At 41.6% G+C, this 10,899-nt stretch overlaps 1 protein-coding gene across 1 annotated transcript in view; it reads left to right on the top strand.

Moving 5' to 3' along the window:
• ATRN (attractin) overlaps positions 1 to 10,899 on the top strand; it is a 142,892-nt gene that overhangs the window by 87,422 nt on the left and 44,571 nt on the right. Inside the window, exon 26 of the mRNA XM_008631833.2 lies at positions 10,607 to 10,668. Within this exon, the coding sequence (XP_008630055.2) occupies positions 10,607 to 10,668 (62 nt within the window). The remainder of the gene's footprint in view (positions 1 to 10,606; positions 10,669 to 10,899) is intronic.

Here is a 10,899-nt window from a genome sequence, read left to right as displayed (position 1 = left end):
CCCAGCCCCAATGTCCAACCTGGCCTTGGGCACTGCCAGGGATGCAGGGGCAGCCACAGCTGCTCTGGGCACCCTGTGCCAGGGCCTGCCCACCCTCCCAGGGAAGAATTTTTTCCCAAATCCCATCTAACCCTTCATTCTGGCAGTAGGAAGCCATTCCCTGTGTCCTGGCACTCCAGGCCCTTGACTCTCCAGCTCTCTTGGGGCCCCTTTAGGCCCTGGAAAGGGCAACTGTTAAAATCTTGGGGTTTTACATCTGCAACTTGGGATTTCCTGGGATGATCTGTAGTGACTCACATAGCTTTTGTGAGGTTTATTGTAATGTCTTCCTACAGCACTAGAAGTCTTTTTGTGTGCCTGTTGCAAAACTTCAGCTGCATAAATAAGAAAAGTTATAGGAGAACAGAGAGAGACAGCCTGCGATTCAGGTTTAATAATACCAGGAGCATTTCTTAGCTTGTATTGTTTTGAGATCTGACAGTGACATATGTATTGATTGCCTTAATTTTAAGGAAGCTGATTTTTTTTTCTCTTTTCAAGTGCAGGGCTGGAAAATATATGAATATAATATATAAATTATATAGTACATAATATATAATATATAAAAAATTGCAGAATTAATCTTCTATGGAAGGAAAGTCCGAATTAGGCATTAATTTCTCTTGGTTAGGGCCAATGCTGGTTGCTTGAAGTTGCTGTATTTCTGTGATGAATAACTCTTGAAAACACCATAACCTACCACCGAATGTAAATATAGACCCCAAATTCAAATATATTTAATAAAATGAGTGCTGTGAGCCATTGCTGAGGAGGCAAAAAGGTGAGATACTTTTCTTTTTATAAAAGCTTATTTAAAGAGTTGAAGAATAGTGAGGAGAGTTAACCAAGAAGAGAAAAGTGTATTGGCAATAAAATAGAAGAAGCCACACACTGAAATGCGACAGTGGATTCAGCCTGGCTAAACCACAGGGGAAAGAATATCCAGAACTAGGAGAGGGTGACAAACCCAAAAGCCTGTGGCTGGTTTGGCTCACAAACACGGAGCCAGAGACACCTGCATTCCACTGACAGCTCTCAGCTGACTCTGCAGTGCTGCTTTTGGGAAAAAACCCCATTCCTGGAATGTCCTGAAAACTTCTTTTTCGCTCACTTATTTTCCTGACATTGTATTATTAAGATTTTTGACTTCTTTTTTACTGTATTGGCAAATGTTGCTCACAGCAATGTTGGCAAGCAAGAGCTGGGGTCAGGGCAAGGTAGTACTGTCACAGTCCTGTAAGGGAATTAATTTCTGGAATGATTGGGGGTTTCATAGGGTTTTTTCCTAAATTGTTTCTCTCTTAAATTATTTTTTTTAGTTATAAGTGTCATGTATAGTTATTTCTTTAAACAGTCTGTTTTGCATGCAAGATTAGCACTATCCACCTTCCCACACTTGGACCCAAACCATCAATAAATTACATTGATATTTTGACTGAGAATTGAGGTAAATTCCATCAATTGATTTATCACTTCAGTATTTTACTAGAAAATTTGTCATGACAAAATGGTGAATTACATGTTCTAGAAATCCTTTAGTGATAGACAGTGACTACCTGGCCTTTTTAATGCAAATTTAAGAGCTTACTGAGAGGTTGTCCATTTTGCCCTACCCAGCATAGTTATGTTTTTCATGTTAAGATTTCTGGAACACGAAATCATAGCCAAGGCTCTCAACAGAAAAACTTGTGATGAATAAAACAGCCCAGCCCTATGATTCTGATTCCATGGCTCTTTAAAACTGATCGTGATGCTATGTAGTTTGTTTAAAGTAAATTTGGGGGGTTTTAATTACTGCCACTTCAGGTCATAATGTGACACCAGGTTTGAGACAACGTGTGACTTCAGTATTGTGTAATAATGTAAGAATGTTGTCATTCAATGGTATTTAAATTTGGTTATTTACATAAGTATATATTTAGTTTGGAGCTGGAACTAGATAATCTTTAAGGTCCCTTCCAACCCAAACCATTCTATGATTCTATATGTAATATGTATAAATAATATATACACTTATTTTACTACTTTATTTTATTAAAGATGAAAAGTCCTTAAAATTTCTGTAGAGATTCCTGCAGCTGGAATATTGCAGGAGTTTTTGCTACAGGTTGATAAACATGTTCAGTTTCTCATCCAATATGATCCTTAGAATCCACGGCCTCCTCAGGGAAGGAGACAGAGCTTGTTTTCCCCATTAATACCACTGCAACCCTGAACTCTGTCTTGCATTTATTCCCCTGTTTTGTCTGGTCAGAAATGATGCAAGACAGAAGGTTTTGCCTGTTTCCATCTGTCAGCTATTTTGAAGCCTAAAAAAATGAACTTGCAAATATTGCTTTGGCTGTTTTATTCTTTTTATTCTTGATTCCCTCTTGTGTACTTACATCACCAGCTCTTTAGGAAAGCGACGTTTATTCCTTTTAAGCTCAGTAGACTGTAAAGCTCATTTTTACTGGACTTTGAGGGTCTGAGTGAGTGTTTGAGCTGTTATGTGCTATGTTTTAATTTTTTCCATGCTGAAACTCTCCAGCAATAGTTGGGATGCTGCCGAATGTAACTGAGCCTGCATGCAGATGGTGTCAGAGCTCTGCTCGGCATGAAGCCAGGGAACAGGATCCTTCCCAAATGCAACGGGATCCTTCCCAGATGCATCCACAGTGCAGCAGCTGGGACTGGAGGGAGGTGCTTAAGGACCTGGAACTCAGGGGATTGGAGTGTTTTCCTGCTGGTGACTTGCCTTCTGTCTCAAGGTTTAGGATCTTTATTTTTAACTTTTTTTAAAGACCTCTGAGCTTCCTTGTCTCCAGAACAATTGTTGCAATCGCAGAATCACAGAATCACTTACGTTGGAAAACCCTCTAAGACCATCGAGTCCAACTGTTCCCCCAGCACTGCAAAGGCCACCACTGACCCATGTCCCCAAGTGCCACATGTACCTGGCTGTTAAATCCCTCCAGGGAGGGATGCTCCATCACCACCCTGGGCAGCTGTGCCAGCCCAGGACAGCCCTTTCCCTATTTTTCTTGATGTCCGCCCTGCCCCTCCCCTGGCCCAGCCTGAGGCTGTTCCCTCTCCTCCTGTCCCTGTTCCCTGCCAGCAGAGCCCGACCCCCCCGGCTGCCCCCTCCTGTCAGGGACTTGTGCAGAGCCACAAGGTCCCCCTTGAGCCTCCTTTGCTCCAGCCTGAGCCCCTTTCCAGCTCCCTCAGGAATTCTCCAGCCCCTTCCCAGCTCTGTTCCCTTCCCTGGACACGCTCCAGCCCCTCAGGGTCTTTCTTCTTGTGAGCGGCCTGAAAGAAGAACTGAGAAGTTCAGAGAATTCAGGAGAATTCACTGAGGATTCAGAAGAACTGAGTTTTTTCTGCCTCAGCTTTCTTGGGGCACGCTACAGTCAGGTGGAGGTGTGCAGGGTCTCAGCTGAGTTTGCTGTTTCAATTACAGGACATTCCAGAATTTTATTTCCTAGTGCACTTTAAATTTAGATGAGCATTACAATTCAACCCCTGGCTGTTTATTGAACAAATACTTCTCATTTGTCAGATTTGTGTGATAATTTCTGGGATGCAGTGAAGTTTGGGACCACATCTTAAGCCCTATTTTTAATTTAGAGACAGTCGTGCCTGTGTTCGCTCTGCACAACCTCAGAGAGTTCACAAGGGAAGACAAAACACGTATAATTGGCATTTCTGAGCCAACTGCTGACTGCAGCCAATTAGCTGAGAAGTGACAATTTGTGACTACTGCAGGAAGGCAGCACAGTATTGGAATATAAATCGATTTTCATCTCAGAATAAGTTCAGAAGTGAACCAGGTTTTATATTTGCACAGTAGTGAGTGTTTGTGCCATAAAGCTCAATGGCTCAGTTAATATTGCAGCAGGTGAGGAGTAAGTCATTAATCTCTTTCATCCTTCACGCAGGAACACAGCGACTCGGAGTAGTAGCTGTGAAAATCAAATTTGAGTGAGGGTTTTATTTTTGCTTCTTGTAGAATGCAAATGTGAGCATGGGAACCTCTTCAGCTGCACCAAGTTCTCTCTGATTTGGAGAAAGATGGATTTGATGGGTGAACTGTTCAGTAGATGAGGAATTGGTCCAGAGGAGGCTGTGGAGGTGCTCCAAGTGCTGGAGCCTCTCTGCTCTGGAGACAGAATGGGAGTTGGGGGTGTTCAGCCTGGAGAAGAGAAGACTCCAGGGAGACCTGAGAGCCCCTTCCAGTGCTGCTTCTGAAGTCCACACCTACAGCATCAGGTGTGTTACAGACTCTGGGATCTCCCACTTCCAAATCATGCTCCACTTCAACTTGTTGTGTGTCAGAGTTTTTCAAGTTACAATTAACTCCTGTTAAGGCCCTTTCTTCTCTGAAACCTAAGGTTTAACTTTCTGTCTAGAGAATCTTTCCCTGTGGATCTAGTTAGATTTTCTTCCTAACCTCCAAATTTGGGTGCAGTTTTGCTGTTCATTTAAAATAGAGATCTGTGGTGCCTCTGAAAGAGAATGCCCTTCTGCTTCTGTGGTGTGATTGGGGTATGGATTCACCCAAAAGCTCTTGGATGGGGCTTGGAGCAACCTGGTCTAGTGGAAGGTGTCCCTGCCCATAGTAGGGGGTTGTAATGAGATGGTCTTTAAGCTCCCGTGCAACCCATCCCTTTCTGTGGTTCTGGAGCAGCAGCTGGAGGACAGGTGAAATGTCCCAGGGCAGCTGCAATAGCTTTTACCCCCTTTTAGGCAACGAATGGAGCTTCTAGAGCATTCATGAAACCAAGGGCAAGGATGCACCATGGAAATTTAGGGGTCTACAAAGAGATGTCTCTGTGTGCCTCAGCGTTTATGGTTCTGTTATGGAACTGGTCAGGTAATAATTTTTTAGGCACCTGCACTGGTCAGCTGAATCACAGATGAGGTTTCCATTGAGTGTAAAGGGCTAATAGGAATACCCCTGTGATCCTGGATTTGGGTGTCTTAATCTGTGTCTAAATCCCATAAATCATCTGCAGAGGTGCACAAATGCTTCCTTCTGTAAAGTGTTCCTTGGCACTGACATTGTTGAGACGATTTAAGAGCCACCTGTCTGAAAAAGGCTCATCTCAGGTTGCTGCTGTGTTTGCTCATCCCTCAGTGAGCAGGGTCAGCTCTAAAATCCCAGCTTCTGAAGGGTGTTTTTGAAGGGCTTTTTGCCCTTCATTCCTATGATTAGCTTTCCACTGCCTTAACGACTTCCATGGCTCATTAGAGATGTTCACAGAACACAGGAAGCAGCAGCAGCATGTGGCAGAACTGAGACCATGTTCAGGTGGTGGAGCTGGATTGCTGTGCTGGCTCATTCTTTCCTAAAACCTCACCGCCAGGGCTCTTGGAGTTGGCTCAGTGCTCCTCTGGAGTGGAGAGCACCAAGATCAACATGGATCTTGGCCATGTGTTTCATTAGAGCACATTGTGTTTGTGTTTAAAGGAGAACTGGAACAGGGAATGACAATACTCTTGAGCAGAAGAGAAGTTCTCCCCCCCAGCATTATTCTAGAGGGCAAAATGAATGTTTTGATGACTTTGGCATCACTCAGGAATACTTAAACCCCCTTCGTTTCACAGCAGGCCCTTTGACAAAAGCACAGGCACTCAGCATTCAGGCCATGGCGTCCTGTTAGCATTGTCTGTATTCTCCAAGGTCAGATTGAATCCTTGCCTCTAACCATAGGAAAAAAGAGACAAGACAGTGGAGTTTTGGGGGAGAAATAGAGGAAGATCTGCATAAATGTTACCTGCAGCTTATTTGGCTTGTGGCTTTCTCTTGCTGGAAGCCTGTGGAACTCCCAGCTTTCCTCTTTTCCCTGCTGCTTTTTGTTCGTTAACTTTGGTGCTGGGACTAGATTGAAATAAAAAGCAAAAAGCAGCCCAAAAATCTCTAAATTTCTGTGTGGTCCTGTAGACTTTGAAAACATGAGTGCTGTAGCATTCTCCCACCTGCCAGGTGAGGTTAATGGATGTAGCAGTAGGACCTTTTGATACCTTCTGAATTCACAGCAAGTCCCAAGCTCTGGGAGCCAGCTTCACATTGCGCCTCCTCTGCTGGACCCCTCTAGTTTCAGAAGCTAATTAGACTTTTAGTTTCCTTTCTTACACAGTTCTATTCTAGGAGCATGTCCTGTGCAAAATATCATTTTTAGTTTCTCTTTTTCTCATCCCTTATATGAAATAGGGATGAAAAGGAAGGCACCACTGGTGGGAATTTAGTCACTTCATATATTTGTGAAGAAAGATAGAAATATAATGCATCAATAATCCTGAGTTGTTACCAAAGTAAAAAAGTTGTGGAAACACTATTTTCTGGGGTTGTTCATGTTTTCTCAAGTGTTTAGAGACCCAGAATGTACCAAATTATGGTATGAAATTGCCATACTTAAATATTCTTTGGCACATTCACAGAATCCCAGAATGGTTTGGATGGGAAATGACCATAAAGCCCATCCAGTTCCACCCCCTGCCATGGGCAGGGACACCTTACACTAGACCAGGGTGCTCCAAGCCCTGTCCAGTCTGGCCCCGGACACTTCCAGGGATGGGGCAGCCACAGCTTCTGTGGGCAGCCTGTGCCAGGGCCTCCCCACCCTCAGGAATTCCTTCCCAATATCCCACCTATCCCTGCCTTCTGGCACTGGGAAGCCATTCCCTGTGTCCTGTCACCAGGTCCTTGTCCAAAGTCCCTCTCCAGCTTTCCTGGGGCCCCTTTAGGTACTGGAAGGTCTCCCCAGAGCCTTCTGCAACAACCCCAACTCTTTCATTATCAGTTCTTTAGTTAATTTTAGATTGGGGGTGCTAATACTATGTATAATACTGGGAATTATTTGAGTTTGGAGAAGGAGTTGTCCTAATCCCATTGTGGTGAATAGTTTGGCTTCCTCTAAAATATCAGTAACTTCCAGCACAAGTGGAAAGAGTAATGCTGTGATGAATTACCTGTACATCTGTTTATTACAGTTAAATGAGAGGAGTTACTCAAATCTGGTTCTTGCTGGATTTAACAAAAAATTTCCACCTAATTTCTTATTTGGATGGGGACTGAGTTTTCTTAGTGGTATGTGAAACTCAAGTTGTTTTTAAAGAGTTCAGGGCACTTGTAGATCACAAGAACAGAGGTTTATATAATTTTGGACATCGTTGCATGTACAGGTTTAAGGTGAACTTAGGTCTTAGTTGATCTACTTTTGTACAAAATTGTTCCCTCAAAATTATTCTCAATTTTCTTTTGTGTTGAAGAACAAACTCTGGTGCTTATGCAAACCAAGTCCTGGTATATAATTGTCCTAATTTGTTTTTCAAAATTTTTATCAGTCACAGGCGGTAGTTTAGCTCCAGCAATATTTTGAGTTTGAAATACCAGCTGTTACTGAAATGTCAGTTGGGTTCAAATATACTTTTCCTTTGCTTATATTATTTTGTGGCCAAGTCATTTGCCATTAACTCCTTTGAAATTTGTGTGTACTGATTTCAAAACCAGTGCAATTTTTAGATGTTGGCTAGTTAGAGGAAGCCAAGTTTTCTTCTTGGCTTCATACTTTATGCTAATCAAATGATAAAAAATGTAAAGCTCTTCATTATAAATTTTTGTCAGTCCATACAGCCAGCTATTTCTGATCCTCTGGAAAGCAGGTGGATTTTTTTGGTACTTCAAATGATGTGGCAGTAGAAAAAGCAGGATAGGCGGTTGTGCTCTCCAAGGTATCTTTTCAGATAAGATAAACACAAGCTTTGTAATATTCTTGGAATTAACATAATTAAGTATCTGATCTTAGCTACCTAAGGGTACCGTGTTATTCCTAAGAACAGGCTATAAAACATCCTTGAGTGCCGTGTATGGCTTGGGAAGAGTCAGGTAGCTGCTCCGTGGAAAAGGATCTGGGAGTGCTGCTTGGCAGTGGCTGAAGGTGCCTCCGGGTGTGCCCAGGCAGAGGTTTAAGCTGGATATTAGGGAAGATTTGTTCCCGGAAAGGGCAGTCCAGCCCTGGTTGCCCAGGGCAGTGCTGGAATCCCCAGTCCAATCCTCCCCCTGGAGCGATTTAGCAGCTGTGTGGATGTGGCACCTGGGGACATGGGCAGTGGTGGCCTTGGCAGTGCTGAGGGATGGTTGGACTGGGTGGGCTCAGAGCCTAAACCTAAACAGTTCTGGGATTCTTTGATATGAAAGTGGGGATTTGATTTTGCAGCTGAGTTAAGGTTCTGCCCTGTACCTGGGGGAGGCTTTCCAGGTCTCCAGCACGAGCTACAGGGAGCTTTCCTGCAGTTAAACTGCTTCATCCTTTGGTACAAATGAGTTTTTTCAGAATGGATAAATGAATCTTCTACCGTCAGTTAAAGTTAATTAAAAATCCAGACTGCTAAGGAATTGGTGCCATATTTTTTGTGGATCCAGAATGAACAGCCTACTTTCACCAGCTATTTCCAACCAAACTTTCAGTGTAACTGAATTAATTAAGTCCTGGGAACAGATTATATTAGGGGAAATTAAGCTCTAAGTAAGCAAACCATTAACAATTATGAGACCAAATTGCCTGTGACACAGATTGGTCAGGTTTGATGGCACAAAGTATTTTCAGCTTGTGAGGAATAAATTGTAGAAACAACCTGGGTTTTTTTACTCCATGTATGAGGTACAGGTCCTCAGTTGGGCTTTACAGGAGAAGAACTCCAACAGGTAGAGAAAAGAATCACTGGTAAAGCATTTGTAAGGCTTCTGTGTGAAATAAACCTAAATTATTTTTTGTTTGTTTGTTTTTGTTTTATTTGTTTCCTGCAGTTGTTACCAAAAAATGAGAAGCCCTTCTCTGGTAACGGTCTCATTAATCTTTCATAGAATCTCTCTTATTTTAAAATTAACAGATTCTTGTTTTTTCTAATGGGAGCAAGTTCTGGTTTCCATCACAGAAACTGGTCCTGATGGTCATCCACAGAGGACTGGCCTGTTGATGATTCCTTTGTGCTTTTAATTTTTGTTTTCTACTAAAAGATTGTTGATACATAACAAGGGCTTTATTTTGAAATGCATCTCTTATAGTCACTCAGCATCATGGTTATTCTCAGAAGTAATAAGACAAGTTACTACTTTTATGCTGGCCGTGTTACATGTTTGTATTTTGGGATTTGATATTTTAGTAAGGATTGTCTTTGCCTTAAAGACATTCCAGAATATACGTTTATTCCAGAATATCCATTTATGCAAATATTGTACCACCATGGTTACCAGGCACTGATTTTTTACACAAAAAGTGAAATCTTGCTCACTGTCTTTTTATAATCAGAAAACCATTGGGAAGCACTTCAAAAGCAAAAATCAACAAGAAACTCTGTGTTTTCTTGTCTTTTGTAGGCAGGACTGTTGAGGTTGCAGCATCTGGTGTGCAGGTTTGGAGCTCACTTTGCAGCTACACAGTGGTTGTGCACTGCAAAGGAGCTTTCAACTTCAAAGTATTTCAATATATTTATAAGAAAACTATTTGGGGCAGCTTCTGTACCAAGTTACAATGGATATTTAAAGCAAATATGATCCTAGAAAGTGTTCCAGAACAATAGAAACCCAAGCAGTGACTCACTTTACACATATTCATGAATTTTGGGATGTGGCTATTGCTGGGAGGGGGGGTTTATGTTTATGCTAATGTTGCCATAAGTGCTGTTTGTTAAGGAAGAAAAACAACAAATGAGGCCAGAAATGGATTTAATGTCCATGAAAACCTTTGTCAGTCCAGATTCCAGTTTAATTCTGAAATAAATTCTGTTACTTCATGAAAGAGTTAATATCCTGTTGTGGTGCTGAGAGATTGATAGGCAGAGGAAATAGGAGGTACCTGGAAAGAACTTCTGATTCCTAATATTGCACAAGTTGCTTTCCTCTTGGCTCAAGTCCCCTCCACGTTGTTATTTTTACCCAGGCTCCCTAATCTTCCCTTTTGCCTCTAACCACCTCCCAGTTTCCTGTTCGCCTCTTCCCTCTGGTTTTTGTCCCAAATATTCCGTTGTTTTTCCCTTCTCTCTGCTGTTGGATTGCAGGGAAGTGAGCTAAGATGAATGCCATAGCTGTTTTCACAGTATCTATCATCTTCTGTGTTTCGTGCCTCTTTGCAGCTCTTGGTGTAAGTTCCTTTTTCGAAGAGATTTTGTTGTCTGGATATTGTTTGAAATATAAATATTGAATTCTGGATTGCTGTGTAAACAATAATTAAAGATTTTCACTTTTAATTAAAGATTATTTGCAGCTCTGTGAAACCTCTGTTCTAAGTTTTTGAAGTAGTGTTTTCTTCAATATGCACTGAAGAATATTCCTTGGAACATGTCTGGGAGAGAGAGTTACTTGTTCAGCTTCTTTTTTGGGATATATGTTTTCAAAACAATATGAAGTTATAATTTATTTTCTTTTTCCTCAGAATATTTATGTTCTTTTTCAAAAACAGTGTTCAAAAATATGCATTGATCTGAGTAAAGATGCTTTTCATTGTCATTTTCAATCCTTTTAAAATATCTTGAAATATGAATTTTCTTTCCAGTAAGTAACAGAAAGCATTTGCTTTTTTTTTTTCAGATTGCATTCTCACAGCACAGCAACTTTATGGACCTGGTGCAGTTCTTTGTGACATTTTTCAGGTACTTTTCATTTAAGACAGCTAAATGTTACTTCTTTAGGTTTTAGGCTTCAGCGTTTGGGTTCTTGTTGGTTTGGTTTTCTAACTTAAACGTCCTGCTTACAGCACAGCCTAGAAAATTGAAATCTTCAGTCTGTTTAAAATATTTAATTAGGAATTATGTTAAGAAAATGAATTGTCTGCCCATTTTTGCCAATACATCATGTTCTGTGCATGCAGGGAAAGGGGGGAT

Source organism: Corvus brachyrhynchos, unplaced genomic scaffold (genome assembly GCF_000691975.1).
Source record: "Corvus brachyrhynchos isolate BGI_N302 unplaced genomic scaffold, ASM69197v1 scaffold910, whole genome shotgun sequence".
NCBI lineage: Eukaryota > Metazoa > Chordata > Aves > Passeriformes > Corvidae > Corvus > Corvus brachyrhynchos.
The sequence above is the reverse complement of the archived record's forward strand: the minus strand, read 5'-3'. Positions and strand labels throughout refer to the sequence as shown.